The 21,675-nt window shown below is 36.1% G+C and overlaps 1 protein-coding gene across 4 annotated transcripts in view; it reads left to right on the forward strand.

Moving 5' to 3' along the window:
• Nucleotides 1–21,675, forward strand: part of LOC123536128 (sodium- and chloride-dependent glycine transporter 1-like) — an 89,866-nt gene that overhangs the window by 11,659 nt on the left and 56,532 nt on the right. For 3 of the 4 annotated variants that reach the window (XM_045318960.2, XM_045318962.2, XM_045318959.2), the window contains exons 2-3: nucleotides 13,878–13,991; nucleotides 17,653–17,857. In XM_045318960.2, the coding sequence (XP_045174895.1) occupies nucleotides 13,878–13,991; nucleotides 17,653–17,857 (319 nt within the window). Of the gene's footprint in view, nucleotides 1–10,305; nucleotides 10,409–13,877; nucleotides 13,992–17,652; nucleotides 17,858–21,675 lie in introns of those variants that run through there. The other variant, XM_045318961.2, reaches the window with a different exon arrangement.

Below are 21,675 nucleotides of genomic sequence, written 5' to 3' on the forward strand. Positions count from 1 at the left end.
TCATGCATGGATTTTAAAATAATATTGCATGAATGTGTGACACTGTAAGACGATGTGTCGCGCGCAAGACCGCTCCGTAGGTCAAAGGTCCTAAACTCGAACATCGGCCATAACTATTCATTCAAAGTGCCATCGGGGGCATGTTTCATCCTACAGAGACAGCTCTTGTTTGAATCTGTTTTAACTGTATATTCTTCTTTTTAACAGCACTGTCATCTTTGATCTCAACACTTCACAAATACACTAGTATTACTACTGTACATTCCTTCTTTTAAATTTCTGACACATACGCGCACTTGCACGTAATACTCGAAAGAGGGAGTGGCAGTATTTATAGATGGATGGACTGCCCAGATACCTCAGTAAATAGATCAGCAGACTGCCTTTTTTCTTGGCTGCCCAGTTACCACAGTAGTTAAAGCAGCAGACTGCTAGTTCTCTTGGCTGCCCAGTTACCACAATAGTTAAAGCAGCAGACTGCCAGTTCTCTTGGCTGCCAGTTACCACAGTAGTTAAAGAAGCTGCCAGTTCTTGGGTGCCCAGTTATCACAGTAGTTAATAGCAGCAGACTGCATTCCTTGGATGCGCCAGTGTACACAAAGTTAAGCAGCAGACGACCTGTTTCTGCTGCCAGTTACACAATAGTTAAAGCAGCAACGGACCAGTTCTCTTGGCTGCCCAGTTACCACAATAGTTAAAGCAGCAGACTGCCAGTTCTCTTGGCTGCCCAGTTACCACAGTAGTTAAAGCAGCATTCAGCCAGTTTTATAGACTGCCTTCAGTTACCTCAATAAGTCGAACAGCAGACTGCCAGTTTTCAAGAGTGGCCAGTTACCTGTCTAGGTAGAACAGCAGACTGCCAGTGTTCAAGACTGGCCAGTTACCTGTCTAGGTAGAACAGCAGACTGCCAGTTTTCTAGACTGTCTAGTTACCTGTCTAGGTAGAACAGCAGACTGCCAGTGTTCAAGACTGGCCAGTTACCTGTCTAGGTAGAACAGCAGACTGCCAGTGTTCAAGACTGGCCAGTTACCTGTCTAGGTAGAACAGCAGACTTCCAAACAGGATGTAGTAGGTTTGAATTCCAGGCATTTTTTCTCGATAATGGTTAAGTCTTTTGAGATAAAGGTTGAATTATGGCCCTTTTTATCCCCCGCCGATGAAATCGGGAGGGGGGTATTGAAATGGCGTTGTCAGTCCGTCAGTCGTCCGTCGTCCGTCCGCAGCCATTTCTCAGTAAACTTGGAAGAATTTCTGAAACTTGAAATAAACAGAACAACATACTGCGATGATGCCGTCAGTTTTTTTTTTGATTGGTCAATTGCCTCAGAGTTATTGCCCTTGATTATAAAAATGTCCGTCTGCAGCCATTTCTCAGTAACTAACAGGTAGAATTTCATCAAATTTAATAGCATGAACAAGATACTTTGCTGATGCCATCAGTTTTTTTTTTGTTGGTCAATTTCCCTCAGAGTTATTGCCCTTGATTTAATAAAAATGTCCGTCTGCAGCCCTTTCTCAGTAACTACAGTTGAATTCATCAAATTTGAAATAGACATGAACCAAGATACTGTGCTGATGCCCGTTCAAGTTTTTTTTTGATAGGGTCAATTTCTGTCCGAGTTATTGCCCTGATTTAATGAAAATGTCTGCCTGCAGCCATTTCTCAGTAACTAGCAGTAGAATTTCATCAAACTTGAAAAGCAGCATGAACCAAAATACTGCGACGATGCCTTCAAGTTTTTTTCGATTGGTCAATTTTCCTATAGTTATTGCCTTTAATTTTTTAAAAATCCACAGATCTGTACATACAAACACAACCAATTGGAAGAATTCATTTAACTGTCTTTCAATCATTGTCCATGAACATTTTTTAAACAGTGATGTTGTTACCTAACCTGGTCACCACCTTACCTTGGTTCCCCCCCCCCCAACCCCCATTTTTTTTTTTTTTTTTTTGTTTTTTTTTTTTTTTTTCATTTTACTATCAATATTTATAATCAACATGAAACTGTTGTATCCTCACCCCACCCCAGCCACCCATAAACACAATCATTTCTTAATTTGATTTTGACTAATGAAATTGTTTGCTTCTTGGTACATTCTTAACTTTTTGCTGGATATATTTTTGCCATTCTCAACTCTGACCTTTGGCGGGGGATTCCAATTCATCGAATTTGCTTGTTGGACTTTGAAATTGGTTCACACATTGCCGTTTAGTGCAAGACTTACCGAAATCCACAAATACTGGAACATTGTCTAATCTATTTTTTTCTTTTGTCTGAATATCTATGTTAATATTTTGACCCCATTCTTCAATCAATTCTTCGAATAGTCGAGCGCGCTGTCATCAGACAGCTCTTGTTAGCTTGACTATTCAAAGAATAGGTAGAGCTGTTGGACTCACCCATGTGTCAGCATCCGCATTGGTGTCTGTGTTCCGATTTGGTTACGATTTTGTGTGTAAGCTGGAATCTCAGTAACCTCTAGTGGAAATGGATTGAAACTTCACACACTTATTCACTATGATAAATTTGACTTACACTGAAGAGGTTCCATAACACTGTATTGCTTTTTAACAGAAATATGCCCCCCTTTTTGACTTTATATGCATTCAATTGACAAAGCTGTTGAATAGTAGGGTGTTGCTGTCTATACAGACAGCTATTTTGTGATAGAAAATACCTTCATCATTTTGCATATAATTTGGAATTTACAAACTTAGTTATATGATAGTGGTCAGTACACAGAAACTTATTCCCTACAAGTAACTGTCAACTTATCCACAGACCAGACCTGTGTGTATGTAGTAAGTGTATATAATGTGCATAGTTCATATTCAAAAAGGTATTTATTGTTGGTTGAAATCAAAATGTTCCTCTGGAAAGATCAAAATAGTAAAATTAAAAGGTCACGCTGTTCTGTTCACATGGTGTTATGTTAAGCTCTTGAGTGAAAGTTTATTTGGTTGTATTAAAAGTTGAAAGAATTGACCATAATACATTTCATTCTTTGTGCAAATATTTAATCTTGCTGGGTAGGTCAATGATTAAAAAGAGTAAAAAGAGAATGAATTTACTTGACCTTTAGGTGACCTAAACACTAACGTAACTTTTTTGTCACAAACTGGCTTTAAGGTAAAATACTGATATGAGAAGCTAAAATGGTACAAAATAACTGTTATAAGACAATAGTTTATGCTTGTGTGTTAAAAGAAGAGCATTTTCCTCCTCTTGATCATCAGGGTTTGCACAGACCTGAAAAAGTCATGGAATTTGAAAACTGTTTATTACGTCATGGAAATATGATGGAAATTCTCAAAAAATAAAACTGTGATTCCTGAGAAATTTAAACACAACATCTCAGTTGACACATAAAGCCGCAATGGCCATTGAAAAAAAAATGAGCAGGCAGGTTTGGTTCCCATCCCTGACATTTTTATACCCGAGACGTGAAAAATAGTATTGTTAGCTCATTTTCTGGGCTTTCAGTATTTAAAGGGAGCTAAAATAAGCCCAGTTAAGTATCCGTATCTAGATACCTTGTTGGTTGCACTGAGCTTTTTAGCCAGGACTTTTTTTAGGTCACCTTTCCTGAACACAAACTGCATGGGTTGAGCTATTGTGATCACTGGCCATCCGGCGTCTGTCAGGCCACATTTTTCTTGAAACAACATCTCTGGCACCTTTTGGTGGAAGTTGATGAAACTTGGCCTGGATTTCCTTGTGCAGTCTTCTTGCAAAATTTTTCTAACCATTCTGCTTGGTTAAATTGCTCATACGGGCTGCCAGAGTTAAAAATAGAAAAATCTTCAAATGCATCTCCTAAACCGCAGGTCTGATTTTGAAATAATTTCACACAAATTGAAATGGCCCTTATGTAACATTCAGCCAGGATTGTTCAAAATATTCTGATTTGTCAAAAAACGTTGCAGCCCAGGCACCGTGGTCACTTTTCCCTATATGTATGAGAACAAGCCAGTGAACATTTTATTTTGTAAATTTTAAAAATTCAATGCTGTTAATATAGCTATAATATTATATTGTTATATGACTTGCTGAGGAAGTAGAGGATTACCTTAAAATGGGTAGTACAATATATTTTTATACCCAACATTTCCAAAGGCTTGTGTAATAAAAATGTTCTTGCTGAACAAAAATAAAATGGGAATTCTGCACCTTTCGTGTTAGGCACAGCTGTAAGAACTATACTACAAGAAGTCAACAGCAATAATAGTATATTATCTATAAGTTATAATTTTGTGCCAGGAAATTTGGATTAAACTAAATATATGTTATTTTTTGGAGAATTTATTGCATTTTTGAAATGACAATGGGAACTGAGTTACTGAAAGAGGTTAGTTAGCTTCTAATTGCTGTATATAATTTATTATATATATTAATTTGTGTCTAAGATATCATTTTTACAGTATTACACAACATTCCTTGAGCTTTTTTATCAGGCTTTAGTAAAACAATTTTTTCCGGCATAAAGGCTTCACATGAATTTGTAGCAGAACTTAAAGGATTTTCATGATTTCAGACATGTTCTTTTAAGGAAAAATTGTTATCTTTCAAATAATAGAATTGGTGTTGTCATATTTAAAGGAATGTCCATCTAAAAGATAGTTTTTAGCTCGACTTTTTGAAGAAAAAGAAGACCTGTACAGTCAAACTTGTGCTAGCGACCTTCCGTGAATAGCGACCATCTGTCGACAACGACCGGTCTCAGATCCCCCCCTCGTAGAAAAATGCTCATAAAAAGGCCGTGAATAGCGACCACCTGGCGACCGCGACCAGCGACCGGCCTAATTCATTCTCAAGGGCCATATTTGCCCCCCAATAACGACCAAGATGGACCGTTCCAGCATGAAAAAATTTGAAATCCACCGAAATTTCACGACTCGCATTATAGCTAACAATTATTACTGCTTGATTGAAAATTTGCAAGTTTGCAATGGCCGAATTAATACATAGAACATAAAGAAAGCAAGAGGCTGTAAAAAATTTTTTTTTAAGAGCATGATAATGGCTAACTGAGAAGTGACCCTTCCCCCGGAATAAAGACCACCTGTGAACAAAGACCACTTTTGCTTGTTCCGAAGAGTGGTCTTTGTTCACAGGTTTGACTGTAATTGCACTTGCCTCTTCGTCGCCATTGGTTAAAGTTTTTGATAATGTCAGATATCTCTGCTATTATCAAAGCTATTGACTTGAAACTGAAAATATTTATTTACTATCAGTCTGCACCAGGAGAAACAATCCCCATGACTCTGATTTGAATGTTGACAGAGTTATGCCCCTTTTTAACTTAGAATTTTTTTGTTAAAGTTTTATAAAGTTTTTACTGGCAAAGCTCTGATTCAGAGTCAAGCACTGAGAAAAGTCAAGCATGCTGTCTTTAAATATGGACAGCTCTTGTTATTTTGATGATTTGTATTGGTTCTATGGATATATGGTTCTGAGTGTAATGTGCCACTTCATTCTGTTAATAAGTTTAACAAATATAGTTTTATATGAAAAGTGAAAAATGTTTTAAATGAAAATTAATAAATATAAATTGACCCCCCTATTTGGAGCAAGATTAGTAAAAAATACAGATTTGTACATGTAAGTATTTCTGATATCTGTGGGACAAATGGTATTATTAATGTTTGGTTTAATTGGATCTTACTCTTTTCAGATGAACTGATACTGTCATGCTTCTCAATAACAGTATTATTGATATATCTGTACCACTAACTTTAATTGACACATAAACACATTTGACTGAAAAGATATATATAGATAAATCATTGGTAATTATGATAAGAGCTTTCATACTAATATATGTATTGGTTAATATAAAATTATTTCGTACAATATGTTAATTTTGATAAGGACTGTGATATGCTAGAATGAAGGAATAAAATGAAATCAGGTGACTGGGTTACTGTGTTAATTATGACAGAAAAGCTTATTATCTCTTGACAAATATTGACTGTCCTTTCATGTATTGTTGTCATTTTTTTTTCTGTCAGAACTTTGTGTTATTTTCAATATTTTCACTTTTATAGTTTTTGTCATAATTTCCCATGCAACATTTTTATGGTCTTGACAGTTAAAATTAAACTAGTATCTTGCAAGAGTTTTTCCCCCACTGATTTGGAAATGGGGCCGGGACTTTGACAGTTGGAAAAAGTATGTCAGAAAACTTATAAATTTGGAAGTTTTAAATACTGGATGTTTTTGTTAAAATGTAACATTTATGTAAAATTGTGTCGTAAAGGCATTGAGTTTGCATATTGCGTAATGTTTCATATAGAGTCTTGGCTGAAAAAGTAAATTTTGGAAAAAAGTCAGCCTCCCCCAACCCCCCCTCCCCCCCTCCAAAAAAAACAATATAACAAACAATATGCTCTGGATGATGTCAATTGGGAATAGTAACTGCAAATGAATGTACTACATAACTGAATATATTTCTTTGTTAATTAATGCAATATATACATGTTTCCACTATGTTAATTAATGTAGTACATGTTTCTTCTGTGAGATTAACATCATATTCTATTGATCTTTTCCTTAGAAACACAGAGATTATAATAATTTAACATTTATATTTGATGACACATATATTCATAAACACAACTGCTGCCACCTTAATACAATCCTGCATCAAATAGCAAAATTTTTGTTCAGATTGAGGTGAATGCTTTTCTAGAAGGTTTTGACATTCTTCCTCTGCTTCTGTGCCAATGTCATTTACTTCCTGTCCCTCAGTGGAAGCATTTGGGGATATAGGAATACAGTCTGTTTGGCCCTCAGTAAAAATATATTGGGTTTATAGGAATGCAGTGTGTTTGACCCTCGATGGAAGCATGTGGGGGATATACTATAGGAATGCAGTCTGTTTGACCCTTGATGAAAGTATTTGGGGAAATAGGAATGCAGTCTGTTTGACTCTCAGTGGAAGCATATTGGGTTTATAGGAATGCAGTCTGTTTGACCCTCGATGAAAATATATTTGGTTTATATGAATGCAGTATGTTTGACCCTCGATGGAAGCATGTGGGGGATATAGGAATGCAGTCTGTTTGACCCTCGATGAAAGTATTTGGGGAAATAGGAATGCAGTCTGTTTGACTCTCAGTGGAAGCATGTGGGGGATATAGGAATGCAGTCTATTTGACCCTCCATGGAAGCATGTGGGGGATATAGGAATGCAGTCTGTTTGACCTTCGATTGAAGCATATTGGGGATATAGGAATGCAGTCTGTTTGACCCTCGATGAAAATATATTGGGTTTATAGGAATGCAGTGTGTTTGACCCTCGATGGAAGCATGTGGGGGACATAGGAATGCAGTCTGTTTGACCCTCGATGAAAGAATTTGGGGAAATAGGAATGAAGTCTGTTTGACTCTCAGTGGAAGCATATGGGGATATAGGAATGCAGTCTGTTTGACTCCCAGTGGAAGCATATGGGGATATAGGAATGCAGTCTGTTTGACCCTGGATGAAAGAATTTGGGGAAATAGGAATGCAGTTTTTTTTTTTACTCTCAGTGGAAGCATACGGGGATATAGGAATGCAGTCTGTTTGACCCTCATTGGAAGCATATGGGGATATAGGAATGCAGTCTGTTTGACCCTCAATGGAAGCATATGGGGATATAGGAATGCAGTCTGTTTGACCCTCAGTGGAAGCATATGGGGATATAGGAATGCAGTCTGTTTGACCCTGGATGAAAGAATTTGGGGAAATAGGAATGCAGTTTTTTTTTGACTCTCAGTGGAAGCATATGGGGATATAGGAATGCAGTCTGTTTGACCCTCATTGGAAGCATATGGGGATATAGGAATGCAGTCTGTTTGACCCTCATTGGAAGCATATGGGGATATAGGAATGCAGTCTGTTTGACCCTCAGTGGAAGCATATGGGGATATAGGAATGCAGTCTGTTTGACCCTCATTGGAAGCATATGGGGATATAGGAATGCAGTCTGTTTGACCCTCATTGGAAGCATATGGGGATATAGGAATGCAGTCTGTTTGACCCTCGATGGAAGCATATGGGGATATAGGAATGCAGTCTGTTTGACCCTCAGTGGAAGCATATGGGGATATAGGAATGCAGTCTGTTTGACCCTCGATGAATTTAGAGGAATGCAGTCTGTTTGACTCTCAGTGGAAGCATAAGGAATGCGGTCTGTTTGACCCTCGATGAAAGCATATTGGGTTTATAGGAATGCAGTCTATTTGACTCTCAGTGGAAGCATAAGGAATGCAGTCTGCTTGACCCTCAATGGAAGCATATGGGGATATAGGAATGCAGTCTGTTTGGCTCTCAGTGGAAGCATATGGGGATATAGGAATGCAGTCTGTTTGACCCTCGATGAAAATATATTGGGTTTATAGGAATGCAGTGTGTTTGACCCTTGATGAAAGCATGTAGGGGATATAGGAATGCAGTCTGTTTGACCCTCGATGAAAGAATTTTGGGGAAATAGGAATGCAGTCTGTTTGACTCTCGGTGGAAACATATGGGGGAAATAGGGATGCAGTCGGTTTGACACTAGGTGGATACATATAGGGGATATAGGAATGCAGTGTGGTTGTCCCTCAATGGAAGCATGTTCGGATCTAGGAACGCATTTTGGCTGTCATATGGGGATATGGGAATCAGTCTGTCTGTCAGTAATTTTTATATGGGCCTGATTGATTTTGATGAATGTGTAAAATAAATTATGTTTTTTTTGAACATACTAAAGTAAAGAGGCTGTTTCATATGGATTTTTGATGGAACATAGAAGGTGCAATTGATTTATTGCCCATTTTGTATTTCTAAGATATTAGACTTCAATTAAAATTCATTGATAGTTTCATTTGATGGTCCAAGACAACAGTTCAGGGTTGGTATTATATATAATGTAAATGTATTGTAGCGGAACATTAGGGACATTAGTGAATACATATTTTCAGGATAACACAAGAATAAATCAAATTGTTTTGTTGAGATATTGTTCTAGTGGAAACGTTCTATAGCCAATAGGAAATATAAATTATACGCATGTTTTGTTCCAAAATGTAGTTCTGTTGCCAAGCTTACTTTTGTATTCGTGTATGCTTTTTGTCATTTGCAGGTTGGTCTGTTTTTCTTGTATTTCCTGTTTTTGCATAATTACACCATTGGGACAGATTAGAAATTTTGAAGATGTAGATATTCTAGAACTTTGTCTGCATAATGCAAGTTAAATTAGACTGCAGACTGATAATGATTTTCTCATTATTGTGAAAAATTGTAGTTTTTCTGACAAATATTGTGCTTTTTATACGCCCTTTTGAAAAAAAAGGGATGTATTATATTTTCACCCATTACGGGTGGGCTGTTGGGCGGTGTGGTAGGTGGAAAAAATCGTATTTTAATATACCTCTACCTGGTAAGGGTTTTTTTTTGTGGACATAGAAAAAAACTTTAGATTTTTTGTGGACTTACTTCCCAGTGTGTTACTACTATAAATAGTTTATTCTTGAAACTTTTTAACCTGGTTGTTAGAATTGGATATGGTTTGTTTGGGCTTGTAGTCTACCAAAATTTATGTCAAGTTTGATAAGTAGTTACTTTGGGCCAGTGTCTTTACAGCTATATATTTAGCTTGACAGGCAGCTAAAATATATGAATTTATTTCAATGGTCACTTAATGTTGGGGGTGTGACATTGATGTCACTGTGAAAAATTGATAGTTCTGTGGGACAGTGTGGGGTGTCTGTGCTTAAGCAAAATAATGATTTTTGTCAGTTTCAGTGATTTTTTGAGCAAATCACCAACAGTGAGACTTTGACTCTGTACTAATAACTTAATACCTGACCGTTTTGTGAACTCTGGTTTGTAAATAACTGAAACTTAAAACAGATGTTATCAAAATACAATCCTTGAAATAAAAAAACATGGTTAATAGCCAGTTCACAATTTATTACTTAGAAACTGTTAAGTACACTTTAATCAGGCCTTGTAACCTTGAGACTTGAGCAAGGCTAGGCCCACTTCTACAGTTTAACTAGTGTAAATTGAAAAAATCGGCTATAATTTCATTTTCCAACTGTAATTTTATTTTCTGTATTATGGTATGTGTGTCAGGTATGAGAATGAAAAATTAACACATTTATATAAATTATCATGCATATACTAGTTACAAGCAGCCTCCTGGCATGCACTGTTCTGTGTAGAATGTGTGGAAATAATATATGATGCAAGAAAGATTCCTGTGGCACTGAAATTGGCTGCTATAGTATTGGTTTCTGCTACACATTGCATGTAACAGGATCTGTGAATGGTTTATCAGGAATATTTTATAAACAAAGCATGAATCAGAGCTGACTGGAACATTTGTTTTGTATTTAAGGCATGACTGACAATTGTAATGGAGTACTCTCAGTAAGTGTGTGTGTTTCTTTTAACTTATCAGCTAATCATCATGTATTCTTTGTGTAAGTTTCATATTTTGGAGATAAAAATAGGTAGCACATGCTGTGTTTCCAGTAAAAGAGTAAGAAAATGGTGTAGATTTAACTCTATGCTGGCATACTTGTAGGCATTAGGCACATTTGTTTGGTCAATAATGATGATGTATAAATAGAAAATTGATTCTTGGTTAAAATTTTTGTTTAGGTCCACCTTTTCTCAAAAACTATAAGAGCTACAGCTTTGCACCTTGTTTAATATCATTAGATGACTATGTAGGACAAGATCCATAACTCTAACTTGCTTTTTGTCAGAATTTATGGTCTTTCTTGTACTTAGAAATGCTGAACTTTATTTCTTTTCTTTAGGGATGGAATCGGTCGAATATTTGAATATGAAAATCAAATTCGAATATTCGTAAATTATTGTATTTTTTTTTTTTCAAAAGTAGTATCATTGATTTTTGGCAATATAAGCATGCTAATTCTACAGAATAAAACAATGTCATGTTTGTTTATCGCGTATCAAAAGATGTCCAATTAACAAGAAAATAGCAATGTATATTATTGGCAGGGGTTACGGATTAACAGTTTGCAACAGGCGTCAATGTGTCAGATGCATGTCAAAAGATGGCCAATTAACAAGAAAATTGCGATGCATAATATACCTGGGGTCACCACTACGGATTAACAGTTTGTATTAGGCGTAAATGTGATATCTTTTTATTCTTTGTTCATTTTTATTGGCGCCTGTTTTATGTAACAAGTTGTAGATTTTTTTTTTTTCAAAAACAATACCAAACTTGTAGATACTGTCGATGTTTTCACAATATTTTGTGCGACGTTTCAGACCATCCGCAGAATCGGTTTTCATCCGCAATCGGCCGTATTCGAATTTAATTTTGAAGTACTTTATAATAAATAATAAAAATAACATGTAATAGATGCATAAGTTTATGTTGATGGAGGTTTATGTCTGCCTTACTAGCTTTTTACACGACGATTTTTACACGCTGGTTGAAAATTTTCAAAATGGCGGCGGTAATACAACAGCGCGTCACGTGTTTAAATGGGACAACCGGCTATATTTAGATTAAATGGCGATGGTCTAAATTATAATCGTTTCGATTTTTTGTATCATTTTGAAGCTAAAACATTGAATTAGTTAAATATGTTCATGATTATACTGACAGAATCGTGAAATAAAATGCTAGGATCGGCGGGTTTTGCCAGCTAGAATCGGGTTATCCGAAACAAACATTTTTTGGCCTTACTACGTACGATGATCCACGCTTTAAACAAATAAATACGTTGTGTATATGCCAATCACTTAATAAGAATTTAAAGCTTCCATTAAAACAAATCGAATATTCGAATATGGCAAACCGAATATTCGAATATTGATTTCAGTATTCGTTCCCATCCCTACTTTTCTTACATACTGTCCAGCACTTGCAGACGAGCAATGGCACCTGTAGGCGGTGCTCTTGTCTTGGTTCTTGTTGACATGCACAGCCCTATTACAGAAATATGTTTGTCGCACATTTTCACCTTACACGTTTCTTGCTATTTTTGTATTGTTTATTTCCATTTGTGGATCATTATGCAAGACAAGTACATGGGAATGTTACAATAGATCTCTAAGTATTGATCGATGAATGTGAAAGTACTTTATATAGGCTATTTTATAGAACTGACAGGTTGCTGAAAGTATAAGTCTACATTGAGGCAGTATAATTTTAAGACTTAACAGTTCTTTGAAAAATTTTCTTATTTTATATAGAAGTGGAAGATATGAGATAAGCCCACTTGTTTAGCTCAGTAGGAAGAGGAGAGTAGGTTGACAGATCACGGGGTTGTGAGTTGAATCCACAGTTGAGTCCTGTGGTCTCCATGATGCTTTGATAAAAGACATTGTGTCTGAAGTCATTTTGTCTTTGAGAGAACAATGGTTAGGTTATCTGCTTGCTCTTAAAACCCATTTATGCCTAGCGTCCCTTAAAATGGACCTTTGCAAACAGCGTAGACCCAAATCAGATGCCGCATAATGCAGCGTCTGATCAGGGTCTTCAGTTTGCTTATTAAAAATTTCTCTTAAAAATTCTAAAAATTCTAGGCTAGTCCAACTGATAAGGATAGAAGAGTCTACTGGGCATAAATGGGTTTTAAATAGATAACTGAAATACTGTTGAAAAACGTTGCTTAACTCAAAACAAAGAAACAGACAAAGATTTGAGATAATTCTATTATAGATTTAACTGAAACTGCTAAAATGGTACTACACACAAATATTTATTGTGACAAACTGGAATATTATACTATAAACTGCTCATACTTGCACATAATTGAAATGCTTGGGAAAAAATGCTGCATTGGGTGTCATATGAAATGCTACAGGTACAAATGAAAGTTTGGTATTAGTAAATGAAATACCTTTAGTTTAAAATTTTAATGTAATCTTTGTAAGTATAAACAAATGTTTTTGGTGTAAACGAAAATCTTTGATATAAATGAATACTTCGGATAAATGATATACCTCAATGTAAATAAAATGCTGTATAAAACTGTAAGACCAACAGGCAGGAAATTCAACCAATCCCTCATTTTGTGGTCTAATATTACACATGAGCTTATTCTGTGCTGTTTTCACTGTTGTACCAGTCAACACTAGGTATATATGATTTTGTACTGGGTGAAAACTGTGTTGCCAGACAGTTCTGGTATTTTTATACTGTCTACAAATTGTACCATTGAATATCATGAATACTGAGTAGACCTGAGTACATTCATTGGAAATATGAAAATATTGGTTGTAATGTTCTGGATTATTTCGAATAAATGGCTGCAATATAATTCTATAGCCTATATTAGGAATATTTATATCCTAACGTTTGAAGCCCTCTTTAAAGAAATTTAAACATAAGAAATGATAGTTCCTTCACAAATAGCAATCCCTAGACAATTGACAGGGTAGATAGAGTGATGCAATAGAAGATTGAATTGAGTATTTGAGCCTCCAAGTGAACCAGAGAGATTGAATCATGTTAGATAACTGGAAGATGAAAAGAATATTGGTCACGGTACTATTGTTTATTGATTAGTTGATTCATTATTAAGCAGTTTCTGAGAAAAGTGTTAAAGGTTAATTAGTCATTTAGGTAATCAATGGATGATGAAATTGAGCACATGGTAATTACTTTCATAGTAAGTTCAGACCAGTACATTCAAGAATAACCGTATACTGTGTTCTTTCAAAGGAGTGCCCGATCTTTTAAAACATTTCCCAGAGAAAAGTAGTTTGCAGTCTAAAAACTCGCACAGTTTTGTTATACTGTATTTCAGAAAACTCCTAGAAAAAAAGTCCTGACAGATTGAAATTGTCATTGAAATATAATGGTACAGTGAGTTATTTTGCCTTACTTTTGAAGTTTGTTCTTTTGCAGAGAGGTACAGAGAAGTACGGGGATGGAGACCACAAAGATGACAAGAAAAAGTATGGTGTGGCATGGTACAAGGATGAATCGCAGAACAAGGGACAGTACCCAATGGAAGATGAGGTACTTTTATATGTTTAAAGGCACAGTGTTGTACGAGGAGCACTGCGGAAAATGGTTCCGTATACGGGAGTGTACGCATTCGTATACTCCTAATATATGGGCGTATACGGAAACATTTTTCTCGTATATGGAACATTCCATATACGGGAATCCCGCATTCTTTAATTGGGCATTCATGTTTTTCTCACATGGATCCGTTCATTCATACTTAGCATAAATACGTTTCAACAGTTTATGTCAGTATTCAAAGTTAGGGATTGTCAAGGTCCAAAAGTATGTTTAAGGCGTAGGTTTTGATCATACTTTCAGGAAAGATACCCTTTATATGATATTTGTATATTAGACATATACGGGACCGTATACTCCCGTATATGCACATATTTTTCGCAGTGGAGTCTCTTTGGCTCTTTGGGAGGAGTCTTTGGTGTCTACAATCATTTAAGATATGGTTCAGGAACAGTGTCTCCTCCCAATTGTGAACAAACTTTAGGTTAAGTAATCTGTGTGTCTGTTAGAATAGCACTTAATTGTGTACACTGGACAAAATTGTCCACTACATTATTAAGTAATTTAGGGCTGATATTCAAAATAATTTCCTTTTATTAGCTCATCTGATTTTTTGAAAAAAAAAAAAGATGAGTTATTGTCATCACTTGATCGGTGTCTGTGTCGGCGTCGGCATTGCCTGGTTAAGTTTTATGTTTAGGTGAGCTTTTCTCCTAAACTATCAAAGCTATTGCTTTAAAACTTGCAACCTTGTTCACCATCAGTAGCTGACTCTGTACAGCAAGAAACATAACTCCGTCCTGCTTTTTGCAAGAATAATGACCCCTTTTGGACTTAGAAAATATCAGATTTCTTGGTTAAATTATATGTTTTGGTCAACTTTTCTCCTAAACTTTTAAAGCTATTGCTTTGAAACTTGCAACACTTGTTCACCAACAAAAGCTGACTCTGTACAGCAAGAATCATAACTCCGTCAAGCTTTTTGCAAGAATTATGGCCCCTTTTGGACTTAGAAAATATCAGATTTCCTGGTTAAGTTTTGTGTTTAGGTCAACTTTTCTCCTTTATGGTCAAAGCTATTGCTTTAAAACTTGGAGCAGTTATTCGCCATTTAAAAGCTGACTCTGCACAGCAAGTACCTTAACTCTGCATTGCTTTTTTCAAGAATTACAGCCCCTTTTGGACTTAAAAATAATGGATAGGGTAATATTACTATTATACAGAGACAAAAAAATCAGATGAGCGTCTGAACCCGCAAGGCGGTGCTCCTGTTAAGCTAATTATTTCTGGTACAAATACAAAAAATGATATAAGTGGTCTTAGGCTCAGGTTTGTTTGTACTGTTGTACAGTTAGTGTTTGTATTTTGCTTATAGAAAGCATAAATCACCCAAAAATGTTGCTTTATTGCAGTACATGGGTGCTTGTCTTCATTAAAATGTTTGACTTGGTGCATATTATATTATGCATTTTATAATTATATAATTGATGGGGTGCATTTCACTCAATATCCTGAGATTTACCTATAAACTTGTCTAGCATGACTTGTGTCTTCAGTTAATTTCTTCTTCCTGCTCTGGAAAGGGTTTCTTCTGCAAAGTGTTTATACTTAATGACTTTGAATCACTTGTAATCTCCTCACCATGTTAGTACGAGCCTCAGAATAGATAAAAAATGTCATAATGAGAAAAACATGTAGTTTGTTTGGGAAAGGTGCAGATTCTGCCCCCCGTGCTTGCCTTGAAGTAATGCACAGAAGGGTAACAGGTCTGCCTTCACAAAGTGAGAAATGGCCACATTACTGACAAACTTAAAACAGAAATCTTGTAGGGCAAAACAGATGAAGACAAAAGATATAACGTACTTGTTTCAATTCAAGTTGAACCAGTTAATAGAACTGATTGAAATTGTTGACCATTTAGCTTATACCTGAAATCCTTTCATTGTTTTAATTCATAGTGAGGTCTCTATGGCAGAGTGATTGCTGATTTCAAACCTCTTGCCCACACCTTTTGGTTCAAACCTCCTCTCACGGGTATCGTAGGCTGTGTTGCTTCAGCAAAAACATGGGTGTAGAATTCATTTATGTTAGGATGTTTTGCCCTATTGAAAATTTGGGGTCTAGAATTCATTTATAGTAGGATGTTTTGCCCCATCTAGAATTCATTCATGGTAGGATGTTTTGCCCCCATTGAAAATTTGGGGAGTAGAATTCATTTATGGTAGGTTGTGTTGCCCCGGCAAAAACAAGGGTGTAGAGTTCATTTATGGTGTGCCATGGTGCCTCAGCAAATACATGAGGTGTAGCATTCATATATGTAGGCTGTGTTGCCTTAAGGAAAGCTTTGGAAGAATGCAACAATCTGTCATACATAACTGTATGTGTTGATAATGTTTATTACAGTCTGAAGAGATGTAATTCTCATTTTTTACCTAGGATGATGCAACATTGCATGTGGATATTAAAATGCTGTTCATATACGCATGAAACATGAAATTTATAGCCTGTCATATTAAGAACATAAAATATTAACATCACAATTTTCTTTTGTGAAAAACTGTTTTATTTTCACCTGTTGGGCCACATAACATTTCACTGAGGGATTATTACTTTGAGGGAAATGTAATGTCAAGACCTCCTTTTGTGACACTATACAGAATACCTATACTAAGGCCTGTCCAAAATGACATTCTTTTGTACTTGTATTTTGAATATCCAGCAACATGCTCCAAATATACATGCGTTTCCATGTTATGAAATTATACCATGGGCATGATTTTGTTTTAAACCAGTCCATGCAGTTAGACAGATTCTAGTCTAGAAGTCCACTCTGTCTGTTTTTGCAACAGTTGAGTGCTTTGTAACTTTTTGACCAAATAGAGGCTCCGTGACCAAGAGGTTTAGGTCGCTAACTTCGAATTACTTGCCCCTCTGTGATATGGGTTTGAGCCTTACTTGGGGCACAGAATGCTTCATTTTAAGAAGCCATCCAGCTGGTTTACGGAAGGACAGTGGTTCTATCCAGGTGCCCGCCCATGATAGAATAATGCCCCGAGTGGCACCTGGGGTCTTCCTCCACCATGCAATGCTGGAAGGCCGCAGTATGACCTATAATGGTATTGGTTTGACATTAAACCAACAAAAACAAAACAAGTGGATTATCCTGCAGATCGCAGTGTTCATCTGTTTGTAAGAATTTAGGCGGTGCAGAAGGGGGTGAGGGGTTGTGGGGGGCATATAGTATTACCCCTGTATGTGTCTGCATAAATGTGTGTGTATGTGCTTGCTCTCCTATGCCTGAAACAGTGCCTCAACGAACAAAAGCTGGAAAAGTCACCATATAAATTGTGTTGGTTTAAACCCAACAAAAATACCAAACTTGGAGGTAAAAGATTTAAGGTAATTTTTCTTTTACCCTCTATAAATTTTTTATTCATACTAAGACCTCTAGCTCAGATGTCAGGCTTCATTTTTCTTGACAGGTCAGTAACTTGTATTGTTGTGTACATAGATGGATATTCAAATGAATTTTAAAAAGATTTTATGTCATTTTTCATGCTGGTCGAAACTTTTAAGTATTTCCATTCCTCTGTTGGAAGAATATAATTTTGTGCATCTGTTCACAAGAAAAAAAACAACACTGTAAATATTTCAGAACCCAAATGAGAGTCTGGTCCAAGATGTATCAAGTACAGCTGTGTTGACACCACTTGATGATGACCTTGTTGGTAATGTTACAGACGTACCGGACCGTGGCAACTGGGGCGGTAGATTCGACTTCCTTATGTCATTGCTCGGGTACTCTGTGGGGCTGGGTAATGTGTGGCGCTTCCCGTACCTCGCCTATAGTAATGGAGGAGGTAGGTTGACTAAGTGGGGTTAGTGGTTACAATGTCTGTGGCTCATCATGGTCACAGGTTTGAACACAGCTAGGATCATAAAAGCACATGCAAATCTAACAGTAGCACCAGTTTTTCAGGAAACCAGACATGACAGTGATTTAGATATAGGACATATTTCCTTTACAGTCAGTAAATGTGATTAAGTATAAATTGAACTAAAGTTGTTCAGCTAAATAATTTCTTCTCAAGTCAGATGTTTACTGTTTATGTTAGTTTGTACAGTTTGATTATTAGGTCATACATGTTTACAGGTCTTCAATTTCAAAATTTCTCTACTTACAAAATGACCTTACTACTTTCTGATAATTTTTTGTTTTAGCTTGAGCTCACGTTTTTCTTCTACTAGAAACACTAAATTATGGAAGCCAGAGTTAAGGTTACAAAACGCAATCTTTAATGTTTACAAACATGGTGTTTACAAAAACGAACTGTAAGTTGATTCTCTCAATTGATTAACAGTAAGATAATTTGCCTAGCAAGATGTTTGTTGACATTCACAACTTTACCAAGATCATGGGGCACTGCCCTTGAGGCTGTTCCAATTGAAAATAACCAGTGTCCACATTTTGATAATGAAGTTTATAGAAATTTTGCTAGAATGAGGGAAGAATGTTTCAGATACATAAGGTACAAAATATACACATAATGTATTGATTGGGAACCAGTATCAGGACAGGATCATTTTCTGGCTACCATCCAGTGTTGGGACAGAAACAGTTTCATGACACATGTTTTAAATGTTTTATCCTTACTTCTTTTTGTCCATGAAAAAGGACTGTTTCACCAGACAGTGTTCACGTTTATCTTACCTTTGTTTACAAAACAACCTTGAGTCTCATTAGACATGGAGGTAGCATTTCACATGCACTGTTGCTTTGTTAAGGTGCTTAGAGGAGATGTATCATCCATTTTGTGCTGACACAGGCTATGATTAATTTCACAGTATTAGTTACTTAAAAATTCAGGAGGCTTTTATAACAAGTTCTATTATTTCAAAGTATTAGTTATATAAGATGCAGGGTTGTGTTTGCACTAATCATTAATTTATTTGCCCTTAATCATTAATTTATTTGCCCTTGTCTGTAAGTCAGATTGTCCGTCCGTCCAAATTTGTGTTGTGCATAGCTCAAATAAAAATCTGACCTAGAGTCATCATTCCTCACAGGATTGTTATTCAGCATATGAAGTTGTGCAACTGGGTTTTAATTGGTATTTCTCTCAGTCAGACCAGAGTTATGGTCCTTAACTAAGTGAACAATACACAAAAAGTAGGTTTATATTTCATATGTATTAAAAATATTTCATCTAGGGTCATGAAACCATGTACAGTGACAAGAGGGCACCAGTGCCCTATGGACACATAGTTTTTATTCTGTATCTGTTTGAATCATCAAAGTATTCATATAAGACAAAATTGGGTGTGATAGTGAGTTAGTTCTTGTTGCTTTTGTATCTGCTCTTGATTGTCAGGCTGCCTTTAATAGTCATTGATGGAAACATTAAAGAGAGGTATAAAAATATTTTGGTCACTCATTTTGAAAGCAGACTAAGGGCAATTCATTGTCAAAAAAATTATCTGGCCAAAAAGGTGTATCACATGGTGAAAATTACAGCAATTTTTTGCGCCTAGGAAACTCATAGTTAATTATGAAGGGAAACATGGAATTTTGTCTTTGTTACTGTCTTTGTTACTGTCTTTGTTACTGGGCTTGAAATATAAAAAATAACTTAATTGGAAACAGTACATGTAGAAAAAGGAAGGCCTCTTCCAAATCAACTTTTTTCCCCTTTACCAACTCAGACACCATTCTATTGATTGTGCCAGTTTGTAGGGGTCTCAAGGTATTGATTTTTGAATACAAAAAAAATACAAGGGTATTGTACATGATACAACAGATCACAATGGCAGTGGAATGATAATTCACATCGGAAAACAGTCGGCTCAAGTTGCCCATTGAATACATTTAGTTATGTTTTGCTGAGTTACTTTATTTTAACCTATCCTTAAAATCAGACAAGAGATTCTAGAGAGATTAAGAAGATAGTCCACAAAATGATAAACTGTCATTTTATTTTTGATTTATCGTTGATCTGATCAGTACATTCAAGTTATACAGAAGCGTTGAAACATTGATAGCATTAAAAACCTACCAAGTTTGTCTTGTTCATTGTAATAGTCAGATATTTCATTCATATTTAAGTCTCTGGTTAGATATAAAAGAGATAACACAAAATGTAAACACAGCCAAATTGTTAATTTGCCAAAAATGGAAATGTTGACGTCAGTGAATTGAAGATTAATGTATATTTTTATATGAAATAAAAAAAGTCCAATGTCAAACAGCAGTCATGTTTATCGTTAGGTGCGAAATGATGCAATATCCCTATCTAACGGGGAGTGCCTGCTATAGAGCGTGATAACAGTGAAAAAGCCTTGAAAATGGATATGGACAAGAATTGTCATGAAATATAAACATGGTCATTAACTATAGTTTGTCTCCTTCCTGTGACGTGGCCTGTTATTGATGGCTTTACCTTGATGTAAGACCTACTACATTACTTCACTTACAAATAAGGAAACTAAATTACACTGTTTAATTGGACGTTGATAAATCATTATGTTTAGGACCACAGAGCACCTAGTGCAGAAAGGGTCATTTTGCCATTCCTATGTGTGTTTTGTGTCTAGTCGGGTTTTTAAAGATAAGCAGTTTTTCTAGACATTGCTGATTGTCTTAAAGAAGTGTATCAAAGATAGGGACCTGTTTTATCAACATCTTTACCAAAATGGTACACTACCCAGTTTTGAATGTGAATTTTCTGTTGGAGAAAATCATGATTAGTGCTATTCAGCATCAAGAAAGTGTGCCAAAGTTCAGCATCACACATGCAAGTTTAAATATCTTAAATTGTAATTTGTGCAAGTCTAAATTGCAGTGTTAATAGCATTAAGTGACCTCTGCTTTCATGCAGAACAGATTTCTAAAGTCACTTAGTACTTTTACAAGAAAATAACTTAGTATAGATCACGTGGAACTGAATTATCTCTAGAAAATTGACTGGTTTTTAATCAAATTGCCAATCAATAACTAAGTACATAAATGAATTATATTATGCTTCGTTCTAACAGAAAAGTTAAAGCAAAACAGTTCAATATTCAGGGCTCCAGGGAGATTGGATAAGAGACAGTCCAATTAATTGACTGAATTGAAAATTTCTGTCAGAATTTTGTCTTTGAACAAAGCAGAGTATTATGTCTTCCATCACACTGATGTGGGAGACATATTGATTTACTCCAGTCTGTGTGTGTGTCTGTCTGTCACAAATCTTGTCCGCACTCTTAAGTCGAACATTTCTCATCCGATCTTCACCAAACTTGAACTAAATGTGTTTGACCATAAGACCTCGGCCAAGCTTGATAACTAGCCAAATTGGTCCAGGCACTTTGGAGTTATAGCCCTTGAATTACCGAAAATCAGCCTTTTTACTCTTGTCCGCACTCTAAGTGGAACATTCCTCATCCGATCATCACAAAACTTGAACAAAATGTGTTTGACCGTAAGTCCTCGACCAAGTTTGATAACTAGCCAAATCGGCCCAGGCACTTTGGAATTATGGCCCTTGAATTACCGAAAATCGGCCATTTTACTGTTGTCCGCGCTCTAAGTCGAACATTTCTCATCCGATCTTCACCAAACTTTAACGAAATGTTTTTGACCATAACTCCTCAGCCAAGTTCATTAACTAGCCAAATCGCCCAAAGCACTTCAGAATTA

The sequence above is a fragment of the Mercenaria mercenaria genome, chromosome 17 (genome assembly GCF_021730395.1).
Source record: "Mercenaria mercenaria strain notata chromosome 17, MADL_Memer_1, whole genome shotgun sequence".
Taxonomy (NCBI): Eukaryota; Metazoa; Mollusca; class Bivalvia; order Venerida; family Veneridae; genus Mercenaria; species Mercenaria mercenaria.